The sequence below is a fragment of the Aulonocara stuartgranti genome, assembly GCF_965226115.1.
Source record: "Aulonocara stuartgranti genome assembly, chromosome: 12".
Classification (NCBI taxonomy): domain Eukaryota; kingdom Metazoa; phylum Chordata; class Actinopteri; order Cichliformes; family Cichlidae; genus Aulonocara; species Aulonocara stuartgranti.
This window is the reverse complement of record NC_138948.1, coordinates 31,189,565-31,205,083: the sequence shown is the minus strand read 5'-3', so window position 1 is coordinate 31,205,083 and position 15,519 is coordinate 31,189,565. Positions and strand designations below refer to the sequence as shown.

General features: G+C 39.1%; 1 protein-coding gene across 3 annotated transcripts in view; it reads right to left on the bottom strand.

Annotated features, from left to right (window-relative positions):
* LOC309719077 (netrin receptor UNC5D-like) overlaps nt 1–15,214 on the bottom strand; it is a 309,431-nt gene extending 294,217 nt beyond the window's left edge. For all 3 annotated transcript variants that reach the window (XR_014280140.1, XM_082554925.1, XM_082554926.1), the window contains exon 1: nt 14,207–15,214. Coding sequence is in view for 2 of the 3 variants with exons in the window: in XM_082554925.1 (XP_082411051.1) it covers nt 14,207–14,291 (85 nt within the window). In the remaining variant the exon portion in view is untranslated. The remainder of the gene's footprint in view (nt 1–14,206) is intronic.
* Nucleotides 15,215–15,519: the final 305 nt, after the last annotated feature.

The following is a 15,519-nucleotide window of genomic DNA, read 5'->3' as shown; positions in this document are numbered from 1 at the left end:
CCATAACATTACAGCCAGTGAATAACACAGAACCCCTCATTTAAATGTAATGTTCTGGATACCTTAGGTTCTAGCTTTCATACAGATATTATTTTGACATGTAAACATAAAAGTAAATACATTAATTTGCATGGTATTGATTTAAATAAATATTAAATCCCCTACAACCCAGCCAAAATTCTGGCTGTCCAAACTGCACACAAATTACACTGAATGAATCAACCAATTAATCAACCAATCAGTGAATTACAGATACTCCTGTTTTAAATTTGTTATGCATATAAATCACGTGTCTGTACAATCGGTTTCTTCCATTCCAACCTCTCCACTGCCATGGGCAAAACCAAAGACCTGTCAAATGATAACTGGGATAAAACTGTAGATCTGTGGAAGGCTGCATTTTGGTACAAGACCATCATATAGCCCTTAACATCCTTTGTTTGGAGCTCCATTCAACATCTTGCCTCATGCGATGAGGATGATCATGAGAAAGGTGGTGGATCAGTTCAAACTACACAGGAGGAACCCCAAAAAGTTGATTCTGTTCACCTGAACGTATGATTTTCAGTGAGAGAAACGTGTCATCACTCATTGAAGTAACTTCTTCAGCCTTCTTCAAGCTGAACAAAACGCTATGTCCAGATGAACAGAATGCATGTACACAGGAGGAGCTTCTCAATGATCTGAAGGAAGCACACTACGGCCGCATAATGGATTGATATCTTGCAACGTCCGCAAAGTCCTCCTGCTGAAGAAGGCACATGTATAAAGCTGTCTTAAGTTTGTCAGCCAACATTTAAATGCTTTCAGATAAGCCATAAGAGTAAGTCCTGTGGTTAGCTGAAACCAAAACCAAAATCATATCAATCTGCTGACTTTGGAAGAACAGAAATGTTGAGTATGACCGAAAGAACATCATCACCAGTCAAGCATGGCGATAGAAACATTATGCTTTGAGGCTATTTAGCTATTGTAAGGGTACAGGATGACTTCACCGTATTGAAGGGCCAATGAATGGGGTCATGTATCGTAAAACCTTGCATGAAAATCTCCTTCCCTTAATCATTTTGTCTTCAAGCATGACAATAACCCAAAAGATACCACCAAGTCAACAGAGGAGTCAACAGAAGAGCAGCTAAGAACCACATTAGGGTTGTAGAGCTGCCTCGCCTGTCTCCAGACCTCAGTCCTTGGAGTTTCTGTAAGGAGGAGTGGGCCAAAATCCCTGCTGAGATATATGCACACCTGGTGACCAACTACAAATAACGTGTTACTGCTGTGTTTGCCAACAAGGGTTTCTTCACCAAGTACAAAGACATGTTTTGCTTGGGGTTCAAAAAGTTATTTCACTCAATCCAAATCAATTTGTAACTTTTATGTAATGCATTTTTTCTGGATTTTTGGTTGACATTCTTTCCTGCTCCAATAAGAGGAAACTTCCATTAAATTAGAGGCCGCTCATTTCTTTGTAAGTGAGGAAACCTACAAATACAGGAGGGTGTCAAATACTATTCTCCCACACTGTATTCAACAAAAATAAGAGATGAAAAAATAACTCTGTTTAGGATCTTGGCAAACCTCTGGTTGTTGTTTTGGATTATCAATGGGCTCTTCTAGAGCATTTTTCATATTAAGTGGAAATAAATCTCTAGTATAAACCAGATGATGAAGCACTGTTTAAATACATGAAAGTTAAAAAAAAGAGAGAAAAAAAGGAAAAACTTCTTTTTCCTGCAGCAACAGTGTGTGACAACCACTGTTCACAAACAGCATGAACCAATGACTAACATGTGGCCAACAGCGAGACCAAGAGGTCCTTCAGGCAAGACAGGCACAGTGAGCTGGGACTAGTGCTTGGCAGTCCATTCATCACAACTTGTCCTTCAGCAATGTTCTGTCCCTACAGGCCTGCTGCTGCACCGCGGATCAACAGAGGACATGTTTGAACAGCTGACCCAAGGCCATGAAAGTAGACACAGCCACAGCAGAGAATCTTAAGGCCATACATCGGTTCTCCATGAAATATAACTGTGATCTATGTATTTGAGAGCCCAGTTCACAGTCCTGGATTACAATGTGGTTTACTTCTCAGTTAAAGAAAATCCTTTCCTTATCGTTTCGCTTTCTTTGTCCTTCTGTATCTCAATGCTGGGCCTAATTTAACAAGTCTTTAAAAACATGGTACTGCTCCAATTTGCATTTACTTGAAGTAGGAAAAAACTGAAAAGGCTCAATGGTATGCAGAATTGGAGATACTGAGCAAAGATAATGAGCCATTGTTAGCAACTCTGTGAGGCTGCAATAATGACAAGTTGAGAAATAATAGAAAGGAAAGGTAACCATAGTAACGATTTCCTTGTTTATGACTTCATGTCATCGTGTCATGAGTTCTTATTTGGACATATGAGAGCTTTCAGAGAAGTCTCCAAGTCATAATTATGAATAGGATGTGTATACGAATACTACCTAGATGTTGTAACCTTGTAGCTGTGATGTAGCTATTTAAATGCTTAAAATGAAAAAGATTATATGCTGACGTTTAGCAGAGACAATGTTCACTTTCTTTGTTTAGCATATAAATATGCTAACACTAGCTTAAGGTACTAATGTAATAAGCTGCAATAGTAAATTACATTATTAGAAGGTATTTTATCATAGTAATCTATAAGTAATATATATGGACAAACTGAAGTATTGGATGAACAGAAAATTCTGATGATGCTAGATTAGAACTTGATAGGGTAAAATACAGCTGTTACAGCTGATTGCCAGTTATATTGCTGCCAGACAAAGGCAAACATTCTGAACATGCATCTCTGTGCTATCATGTTGTTTCAGCTTTTAAGTTTACTGCGGATATTTTGTACAATCACTCCAGCAACCTAACCTTCACTAACAAGGAACTTACAGGTCAATGATTAGCTGGTCAATTAATAGCATTTAGCTGTGTTTTAATTCAAGCCATCCCTAATTGTATTTAAATCTAACCAATCAGGGACATAAATGAAAAAGTCAAGTAATATAAAAGTGTAAAAATTGTAGATATTCAAAGGCACCATTCATAGTCCCGTCTTGTAGCTGGGATATAAACTAGCGGCATTCACCTTCCTGCCATTCTTATTGTGGAATTATGTCAATTGTTATTCTTCCTAGTCTTGCAAGGTGCTATTCTAGACCTTTAATATAGGAAAAATATGTAATTATAGCATTTCTCAGTGTTTTAAAACTGAATGTGTTGCAGTGTTACATATTGTCTTAGCTCATATAAAATTAATAACAGCAACCTGTAGTAGGAACAATGTGATAGCAGCAACAAATCATCAGAACTATTTGAATATATCACCTAAGAACCATAAATATCTGTACAAAATGAGATGTGAGTATATCATTTGACATTTTGATGGTTCAGTGGAAACTCTAGGGCATCTTTAAAGCAATTTGGATTAGAGATCAAAGTTTGCCATCTTTATAAAATTGCACAGTAATCCATCTAGTTATTGAGACACTTCAGTCTGTAACAGTCTGACCTACATTGATAGAGCAAAATAAATAAATATCCACAGTGTACTGGATATAGAAACATTGCACTTCTTTACTGTGGTTCCACTGGGTGAATTGACTAGGACTTACATAGCAGTTTTTTACTTTAAGTCTCATTCTCCCAATCTCACACATTAATGAAGTGTTTTTATCTATACCTAACCACTTTTGATCTAGCATTCATACATAAAGGGCAACTCAGGGTTCAATACATTGCCCAACACTTCTACACATGGACAAGAAGAGGATTGATCACTGTTTTTCCAATTGGAAGACACGCCGCTCTACCACCTGAGCCACTGTCAGCACGAGGCGAAATGAGGGATTCACTTAGAAGCTCCAGTCATTCAAAAGGCGATTTACTGGAGCAAACCTGACATAGATTTCAGCCATGACGCATACATCAACGGGACATGTTTCTCGATAACAATACTGAATTCTCTCTGACTTGATAAGAGAAGAGGCATCACTTTTCATTGGTCTCTGATTAAGTAGAACCTCACGCCCAGATGCTATCAAAATATGGCCAGACATGCACTATAAATAAAATTTACATGGGACTGTGTGTGGGTTTCTTAATTGTGTCTTTGTGTGGAAGCAGGCGCATTCACACATGCACACATCTCCCAGTAGGCCTTATGGCTGCTTGGAGATTTGCTAAATAGGATGCTATCATAAAACAGCCTTGTAAAAAGCTCATCTGGTGCACACCATCTGTAAACACAGATTTGGAGAAGTTCATGGAGCCTGCACAACCTGACACCTCTAAATTTGGAGTGTATTACTGCAGCTACATGGATGTAGTACCAGCAGTAGCTCTACAGCAAATGAATGTGAAAAAACACATACCAGCAATGATTTTTCATAAATACTCTCTTTTTGTGCTGGGGTTATCGCCACAAATAAGTGACAGTTGTTTTAACTGCAGATTCGGATAGTGATGGGTCCTAAGGTAAAGTAGACATATATTTTGAGATTGGTGGGTCAATAACTTCAATACTCACAAATTCCTTTTATTATATAGATAATAAAGCTTTATAAAAACAAAATGTGGGTGTCTACATCGCTTCCAGATGTTTTCAGTGTGGTGTCGCATGAAACAGCTGGCCTGTCTCATGACAGCGAAATACACACTACTGCTTAAGGGAAAAGATAATTTTATATTGTACGCACTTTTATACACATATACATTTTACAAACACAGAATTATCATTTTTATTTTAATTGTGCTTTTCAGTCGTTTTGTTGTTTTGGTTTGTTTTACATTTGGTTGGAATATTTCTTGCTTTTTTCTGAAAACTACAGATACTTTAAAGGTTACATTAAGTGGTGTGAAGCACAAGTACCAGAATTAACCTAATTTTAAAACAAAATATCACCAATCACTACATGTTTTACAAGCAGGCTTTGATCTTCGTTTGATTTACCAATTCAAATCCACTGCATTTTAATTTAACATATGCCACATTTATTTCATCCAGTATGCAGAAAGACTAAATACCCAGATGATGCCATTTAATATGTCTTAAAGCTATCAGCTCCATAGAGTAGTGGTTTACACATTCACCTAACAAGCAAAAGATCCCTGGTTTAAGACATGGAGGACACACAATAACCTTTCTTTAAACCAGGAAGACAATTGGCCAAATCAAATATATTGAGCTATCTGCTGTAGTGAGCCCTTGTGAATAACGGAGCAATTGATAGTAGCAGATATATAATGTTACGCTGGCAAGTTGTGACTTATTCCAGAGAAAAATAATCTCTGCATAGACTTTTATTCAAGCACCATTATCTGCGCTAACACAGAGCTACTCAGTAAGCTAAGAACTACTCAGTAAGCTAATTTTCCAACTTCAACTGGGATATACAATATGTATCCCAAAGTTGGGAAATTATGATAATAGGGATTGCAACTATAATGCAAAGGTCAAGACTTCATTTAACAATTTTAAATTAAAAACCCTAATGCATCAGTGGACAGAAAGCCCACATTTTTCCACAGGGCTTTAATAGTGAAGCATTTGAATGCATATGATATGACAGCCTGTGAGCTATGCTTTATTTGTTTGTGTCTACCATGCCCACATCCATTATTAGAAAACTGTCTTTTAATTGAATCGATGCTTTAATCACTCTGCTGTACAAGTTTGAGCAATTACAGTTTGCAGCAACAAGTATATGTTTATTAAAAAGACATGCAAAACTTTTCAGACCTTACAGAAACACAGTGAGATTCACTTAATGGCTGCAAATGTTAAAGCACAGCTTATTTTATCTCTTTATTACTTGTTATATGTATGATTTATCTATTATTAATATTTGATCTGTGGCTATTGTTCGGAACTCTGTACTCATATTGCTATTTAAATGTTAACCTACGTAATTTAACATGTTTAAATTGCGAGTAAATCATTACTGTTATCAGTATGAAAATACAAAAGAACTCGAAGAATATGATTTTTTTTTTGTGCATTTATGACCAGTTTCCCCTGTCAGCCCAGAGTGCATCTTGCCTGCAAAGTAAAGGTCCTTTCATATGTCAAAATAAGCACTAAATTATTTTTTTAATTAAAATATTGCATTGAAATAGTGTAGGCTCCTTTTTATCAAGCTTTGCCACCACAAACAACCGTCATTCGATTATACTGACTGTGGCATAATGTTTTCTATGTCCAACACTAAAGTATATCAACAGAATGACTTAAGCTGTGGCAGCCACTTTTATTTCATCCATTATGCAGAAAGACTAGATTCCCAGATGATGCCACCTAAATGGAACTATACTGTAAATGTATCAGGGCCTTGTATCAAGGAAAATAGCAAAAACCTATAGATACATGAAAGATACAGTAGCTGGAAAAAAATATCTCAGTGTCATTCATAGGGATGAGTATCGTTTAGGTTTTATCCGATACCGGTGCCAAACCGGTACTTTTGAAACGGTGCCGGTGCATAAACGGTGCTTAAACCGGTGCTTAAAGAATGGAGAACACAAAATTGGTCCAAAAACCTCTCATGTTCAGCTGTTTTTTTGTAAAAAGATAACAATGTTAGCCTTTTCTGCAGCTATGGGGCATATATGGTATCACTCTTGGCTGGAAGCAGTGCTTAAACAATGGAAAAAACACAAACTTTGTCCAAAAACCTCTCATGTTTAACTGTTTTCCACTTTTTCTTTGGTCATTTTAGCCTTTTTGGCCAGGGTGAAGGGAGCATCTGCCATCAAACAAGAAGACAGCCGCATGTAACTACGACGGTGTTTGCTAGTTCACCTTACATGCATTAATGTAATAACGTGGTTAGCCTACTCAACGTAAATGACACACGAACAACATTAAGCTACTCACGCAGAGAAGAACGGCTGCTGCTGCCATCATCATTTCTGCTACACTGGCAGGGCTAGGGGCCAGGACTGTCCTCTTCGGGTTTTTGGGGGATGTTGCTAACTCCGGGTCCGATAACAGGCACCACACCCGCAGTAGATGTGCTCGGTGTGAGGTCTCGCAGCAAGCTATCAAATACGGCGCATTTTTCGGCTTTTAAAAAAACATTATGCGTCGCCAGGTGTTTCATCGGATTTGAGGTGTTACCTCCTTTACACAGTATCACCTTAAAGCAGCGGTTCCCAACCCCCGGGCCTCGGACCGGTACCGGTCCATGAGTCGTTTGGTACCGGGCCGCGAGCGCTGAGGCTGAAATGTATGGTTTTGAGGGTTTTTATCGGTTTTCAGCGTTATTTTGTTATTGTTTTTATCGTTAACTCGGTTTTCCTGGGTCTTTTCACATGTGTTATGAATAAATCTTCTTTTTTTCGGTACCGGTACTAGTTTTATTTTGTTGTATTTATCCGCGACACCTTAAAGGCCGGTCCGTGAAAATATTGTCGAGCATAAACCGGTCCGTGGCGCAAAAAAGGTTGGGGACAGCTGCCTTAAAGCACTTGTTGCAGGCTGCTGAGTTTGCATCTTTTGCTGTGAAGTACAGCCAGACTTTTGACCGCTTCACCTTGGGCATTTTTAATCTGTAGCTCTGCTCTAAAAGAACGTACGTACCTGGACCCGCCTACTATCCTCGGAAACGTAAAATGATTGGCTAGAATTTAAAGTGTATCACAGCTCAGGAAAATAAAGCACCGAAATGTGCGCTGCTTTTCGGTCTGGTTACTACCGTTTATGTCAGAGCCGGTGCCATCATGGCATTCATGCACCAGGTCCATGGAAGAAGCCAATGAGCTGCAGGGCTGATTGCCAACTACATTAAGCCTCTTAGGCAGCATGCTGATGAATTCACTCATTGAAATGTGAAGGTAATAGTCTTGACATAGCAAAGACATAACTCACCGACTGTACCTGCAAAGTCCCCAAATGACAGTGATCCCGAGTAGGAGCTGGTCCAATATGAAAGAGGACTTTGCTTTTATTACCATGATCATTACTGTATATCATTTCTGAATGTACAGCCATTTGGTTTCATTTAAATGTAAATCTGGCAACTGAACACATTGTCACCCACAGCAACCTGACTATGATGATTCATTCTGGGATCGGCAGGGAAAATATAAGAGCCCCTTTTGCTTTCTCTGAGGGAAAATAACAGATTTGACCTTTGTCTGTTTTCATGAAACAGTGCAGAGGAAAATAAAAAAACCTTGAGATTTTTCCTTTTTTTTCTTGAAAACAAAAGTAACCACAGTTTTGTGCATCCTTTGTGCTCTGCTCTCTCTCTCTCTCTTTCCACTTTTTAAAAAAATGCCCAACCTGAAGAACAGGGAGGGAGATGTACAATCTGCAGCTCAAGGTCAAGGAAGTAAAACTCTTGGGAGAATAGACAAGTTTGTGTGTCAAATTAGGCTGCGGAGACGGATAACAGAGGGGCACAGCATCACACAACATGTGGTGATGGTTATTTCAGCAAGGCTTGACACAATTGTGCATCTGTGGAGCAGGGACAATGCTGTTTGCTGCTAATGTTTATCAAATGAGGTGACCACCAGGGGCCTGGGCATATGTGCATGCATGCAGAATGGAGAATCATTCCAGCAAGGCAAACATTAGCAGCTCTGTAGTCTAATCTCACAACATATTCTTGTAGTCATATAGAGTATTAGCTAAACTTAAAGCAGACCTAGCAGCTTTACTGACAAATGAACTGGGCGACTTCAGCAATCCTCAATCAAATATCAGATAATCCCATTGCTCATTACTTCTCTCAATACACAACACTCTATCTTGCTAAAATCACACATCACATAAATTAATCATCAAGTCCCAAATAAATGCCTGCATGTCGAGAGAAATCAACGAGAGCCTCATCAGAAGATAGGTAAGAAGGGATATTACATATCAGTGCACTCGCATACCCTTTTGCATGTCTAAGCAGAGCTTCATTATGAGATAAATACACACCAATAGCAGATTGCTGATCTACAAGAAATTCCCATTACAACCCTGGACAAAGCTTCTTGAAATAGCCCTTATTTCATCAGAACTGTGAGACAAAAGATGAAAAGCCTTTTCAAGATCCCCCATGGGCCACATCATCCTCACTCATGGCTGTGTTACACATGGAGGACCCCTCTTTCATGACCCCTTGCGTGAGTCTCGTTCTGAGCCAGTGGGGGCCTGCGAACATCAGCTATTGATCTTTAAGAGCTTAAATCTCGCTGAGTTCAAGCTAGGACCATCGAGACCCGCAGAGCAGCAGGACTGCTGCTGTTTGCTACTGTTTGATTCAAGGACTAAACTTGTGGGAAAGTGTGACACCTGTCATGACATGCATGGCCTTTAAAAATGATGTGATATGCAGAAAAGTTGTAACATGCAACAAGGTAGAGTCGAGCATTCAAATGCCCTGCCTCTGTTTTGACAGCCCATTAGTACCTGTAATGCTTTTTAAGCACAATCTGTATAAAAAAATAATAAAACATCTTTCACTTTTTAAAATGTGTTGTTTTCTTTTGTTTTTTCTATGATATTTAATTAAACTCAAGACCTCTGTTTTTTGGAAATCAGTATTTTCATCTTTTTGACATTCTATAGACAAAAATTGCTCCTCAAGAAAAAAATGGACATACGGAAGATAATCATTTGCTGAACTATTTTTGATATGGTCCCACACTTAATCGGGATGCTAGGCAGGCAGGTTGTGAAGTGAAGCTCAGATGAAACCAGATCATGTTCTCAGTGCCAGTCCACATCAGCTGACGCCTCGTGTTATAGTTGTATATACATTAAGCTGCTTTAGCCTGCCCACAGATACTGTTAATCTGCAAGCCAATTTGAAACCCACCTCCACCCCAGCTCCTCCTTTCTGATTAAATTAATGTCCTATCCATTCTCCCTGACGACTGCTCTATTCTGTTCCGTGTCTTTTTGCTGCTTTCCACACCTCTGTAAACACCCTGAAGGGCGCCACATAAAAATGACTACAAATACAAACATTGAGCATCTTTTGAATGTGCTTGTGCTCCTGACTTAAGTTTGAATTCAGTCAAAATTAATTCTGTGTTCTTCGAGCAAAGTACAAACAGTCTGTCCAAGGAATGCTGGGCCGACACTTCTGCTTCTGTCAGCTTTTTGATGGCGACTTCCTTAATATATAGGAACTCAAGATGATAAGAAATCTGTGTGCCATTTACTGACCTGTTTAACTTTCATGTCTTCTGGCTGTCTGCAAATTGTATTCATTCTGCTAAACAAATTTTGAAGAAAAACCACAGAGAAATGTGTATTTATACAGAGAGAACCTGCACATAGTCTCATACTGTCAAGCTTTTTCATGTATTTTGTGCATCTATGTAGACTCTTACAAGAGTCTAAATCCTAAACTAAAGGCTATCAGTAAAAATTCAAGCATTCCATATTTTGCTTGAGTATGTTGATGTAGAACTTGTAGGATCCAGTCAATTTAGACCTTTCTAACTATTACATGCTATCACCAAACATTTTTTACTGCCTCCATTCTAACCCCTTCTGCTAACCACTATAATAATAACTTGCTGGAGTCACTCTTTAATTTGTCATAAATATATGCAACCAGAAGGTAGAGATTGCCAAACAATTCAACATTCTTTTTTTTTAAATCTGCAACTGAGAAAACAAAATTGGAAAAAGTTACAATCATTTTTCATTTGATACACACACAGACAAAAAGCAAATAAAAGTTTGTTGTGTATTTCTTTTGTGACATTACACACCCTAAGATAAAAGGAATCTTTTAAACTTTCATTTCCTTTTTGTTTCAATACTTCCCTAATGGAAAGTGTTTCAGTTTAAAAAACGAAATCATCTTTATGTTTTGTTTTTATAAATGCCTCTGTAATAATCCTTTTTTGTATTTCTGTGTTATGTGTGTAGAAAGGGATGCAGTTCCGCATGAACTGATTAGCTACATAATGCATTAGGCATGAATAAAAAGCTATACACAACAATACTGTTGTCTTTACTTTCATTTTTTTTATTTTAATTAATATATCCAGCTATCAATTTACACCTTTATTTAATTTTATGGGAAAAATTGGTAACAAATAGAATTTGAATCAGTGACTTACTAGAACATTGGCAATCTGCTTGTAGTTGTGTGCTTTAATGGTTCCTTTTTTTCACCATTCGAGGTACTCACAGTGGTCCCTGGCTTAATTCCTATTCCTTTTCCTAGACAAACTTGCTCACGTGATTTTTACACAATAGATTTTAGGTTATATTAGAACATTTTGATGTGTTCACCCAAAATGTATGCCTCATCTTTAGGCATGGTAGAAACTGATTGATTAAAATTGAAGGGGCTACTTGAAGAGACAAGCCACAACTCAAGGTAGGAGAAGTTAAGTTGCTTATGTTGATAAGTTAGTTTGTAGTACATTGTAGATGCCATCCCACTACCAAAACAGACAAGTGATGCGCATTTTCTACAAATTATTATTGTTGTTGTTGTTGTTGTTGTTGTTGTTATTACTACATAACCTTTATTTAATTAGTATGACCTTTAAGGCGACTGTGGCTCAGGGGGTTGGGAATCGCATCTGTAACCGGAAGGTTGCCGGTTCGATCCCTGGGCTCTCTCTCTCCTGGTTGTTGTGTCCTTGGGCAAGACACTTTACCCTACTTGCCTACTGGTGTTGGCCAGAGGGGCCGATGGCGCGATATGGCAGCCTCGCTTCTGTCAGTCTGCCCCAGGGCAGCTGTGGCTACAACCGTAGCTTGCCTCCACCAGTGTGTGAATGTGAGAGTGAATGAATAGTGGTATTGTAAAGCGCTTTGGGTGCCTTGAAAAGCGCTATATAAATCCAATCCATTATTATTAAGGTTAATGATCAGTAATTACATCCATTAACAACAGTAAAAAGTGAATAAAACCTGTAAACCATTTTAGTTAATGCAAGTTAATTCCAACGTCTGTCTGTAGGCTAACAGAAACTACTGATGAAGACATCCATAAAAATGTCACCATTAATAATGATGAAATTATTTAAAGTAGTGGTAGGCAAAATGTTTTTTGGGACCACTGATCAAAATCCAATCTAACAACTTTTCAGCACACAGTAATTCATGATGTTTGCTGGTGTGAACATTTATGGCCTGCCTGACAGCTCTACTGTTCTCTGGTCTTATTGTGCTTTTTTCCCCCTGCATCACTTTTCTGAATTTCTGCCCAGCTTCGAGGTCCTAATTATGACTGGTGGCTTGAAATTAGAGGGATGCGTCATAAGTAAAGTATGTTGGTTTCATAACATCATATTCACTCAATATTTAATGTTACCTTCAAGAATAAATGGAACCCCCAGTTTAACTCTATTTTTCTGTGTGTGACTGATCAGTAATGACAGCAGACCTACCTATTTCCGTTTGGTCGAAATGAAACTGCCATCATTACAAGATCCTGCTGCATACTTGCATTCCTTATCCTAATATCCTCATAATTACAAGTTAATGTACAACAGATTGATGACAGCTGTCTCCACATCTAATCGACAAGAGAGAACCGGCAATAGTTTGTTTACAAAAATGTAAACAATCATTATTTTAACACAGTGTTTGTGTTGCTGCCAGTCTAACTCCCTGCACGCTGGTCAATGACTTCCCGTCTTTTACTAAAATGGATCAGAGTTCGCTCTCTGATCCATTTTTTAATTTCCTTTTTTTGACTTGAGCATAAAATCAAGTGTGAAGGCGTTATTTGTTTTGTGGGTGTGTGTAGGATTCATAAATGAATAATGAAAAACAAATCATTTTTATCATTTTTGAGATTTTAGATTCTCTGCAGAATATGAAGAAAAACAATGATGCATATTTTGCAAGATAATGTATATTTGAGTTATTCTGAATGAGTGGCATGTGCAGGGTGAGAATATTTTTTTACATTTGTGGAAGATGATGTATATCAGTTTCTTCACGGCAAACAGATTGCAGCAATAAGGTGGAAAAAAGCCAGAGTTTCTGGCTTCACAATGAAAAAAAGCAGACTTTGCACATTCATGATGCGTAAAGTCGTGTAACGTTAATCTGAACTCTGTTCAGCTCCACAGGCTGCTATGTAACCAGTTAAACCTGCAGGGAACCTTTAACACCAAATACCATCTCACTCTCAGGCACTCTGCTCTGTGCTACTGCTATTTAAGTGGCTAAAATATGGAGATGTGAGAGTCATAAGATCAACACAGACACAACCAGATGTCTGCAGGGCATATTCTGGTTGGGTTGTAGGCTTGTTCTGTAACATCTGATTCAAACGGGTGATGTGGTTCAGTGCAACAGCTTAAAATCTCTAAAACCAATACAGGCTACAGAAAACTGTACAGTGTGTATTAAATAAAGATGATTTAACATGGATTTTTTTTTTGTGTGTGTGTTTAAGGGACTAAATCTATCCTCTTGTATTTGTTCTTTTGGGTTCTCTGGAAAAAGAAAGAAAATAGAACATCAAGCAGGGGCAGATTTCCTACCCTCAACACGACCCCCACTTGTCACAGTCACCTCTCATTCAAAGGTATTTTTATCAAGTAAATGTAAAGCACTTTCACCGTGGGCTTCTAAAAAGAAACGAAAACCCTTGGTTGAAGTCGCTCTGGTAGCTGCTGATGAATATCTCTGCGTCCCGCACAAACCTCTACATACATTGCTCTGGCACTATATTCACTTCGTGATATCAGGAAGCGGATCATTTAAAAAGGAGGACTAGCTCTGGAACTCTCAGATAAAATGGCATGCCTGTTGCACAGGCGTGCCTTCATTAAAGCCAGCAGTGCTGATTACAGCGCAGTCACGGTGATGGATTCATTCACGACTAAAAACTTAGTGGAATGGGACGACTGGCATCGATTCGAGGGGAGACGTAAAAAAAGACCAAGAGTGTAGGAACTTGACGGCGCGAGCTGTGGCTTGATGAATCAATAGCAGAAGCTCCACTGCGCAGTGAAGAGAGAATGCTCAAATAGTGGAAATCTGAAGTCCGAGTGAGACTCAGGATCACCTGCTGAATACTGAATGTGAGCTGGGAAGTATTTGTAAACCTCAAACATGAACCAAAAATCGTGACAGGTGGTGCGTAACCACGGGGATGGCACCCAATAATTGTCTCTCTTCTTTTACCGACCGGCTGAAAGCGCTTACAGCGCAGTAAACACCCAAAGTAGGCACGCATGCACACGGACACACACAGCTCTTACCTTTGGAAATAACCGATGCTGTGCAATAAATAAGCAGCAGGAGCCCCCTCAGAACGAGGTAACGTCCTTTTGTCAGCGTGCCCATACCGACGCGTAGCTCTCCACGGATACGCTATAGAGCTGACGGTGCTCCGGGTCTCTGATGCCTGCTCTTGCCTCCTCCTCCGAGCTGGACGAGCCCCGGCAGCGCAAGTTCCTCGTGTAAACCAGGGAAGCGGACAGTTGGACGCTCTGTTGGGAGAAGGAGGAGCAGCGGCAGCAGGAGAAGTGAACGGCTGGCGGGCTGGACTGTTTGTCGAAAGGGAAAAAGCATCTTCACTTCACTTTTGCTGTGCGTGTGTGCGCAGCAGGGGAGACGTGCGCTCCGAGTTTACCCCCCTTTCCAGGCATCATCATCCCGGAGCCTGCCCTGTGCTAACCAATGGCAGAGTGAGAAAGGCGGAGAGGAGGAGACGGAGTGGTAGGCTACTCGTAGGCCTAATCAGTCAAATGTTTCTTCTTTTACAGTAACGCACCAAGCAGCCCAGCAAAGGCGTGAAGGATGATGATACAGTTTACAGGTTTGGAGAAACTGTCCGAAGAAGAAAAGTGGGAGGAAAACGGCTTCATTTCCAACCAGCACAAAGCTGTGTCTCACAGTGTCCGGTATAATCTGATCAATTATAGCCAAAGTAGAGCACTGATCAACAGAAACGCGCCAGTGTGATTTTCTTTTAATGTGCCCCTCAGCTCCAAGGTATGTTTGCTGGTATTCTTATATGTGATGAATAAATGAAATTTTTGAAAAAGAAAAAAAAATAGGTATGTAATCATGGTAAAACACCTCATTACAAAACCTCAATACCAGCTGAGAAAAGCAGATACTGACTCTGAGCACACTACTCATTTGTGTCCAAAATGATAATACTTTGATTGATTACAAACGAGTGTAATTTTGATGAAGCTTGGAAGCAACTTCTAACCTGTAGATTTTTCCATGTATGTTTTTATGAAATACAGTGTAGCAGACTTAGGTATTCTGAACTTGGTTTAATTCAGTGGCATCATCTCAGTTATTAAAAGAAAAAAATAAACTATAACCATCGTCTTTTTTGTCTTCACCAATTTCAACAACTGTGCTTCAAACTTGGCATGCATGCAGCCAGACCCAGCAGGCTAATAGGTCTCATTTTCAAGGTCTTTTCCTTTTTGCTAGGCAGCGGCATCAAAGGTACAGTGTCATCATTTTAAGGACCTCATAGTTATATGCAATCTGAAATAACACATTTAGGTTTAGAATAAATCTCCACAGTCTGTGACATGTACTTTTACTG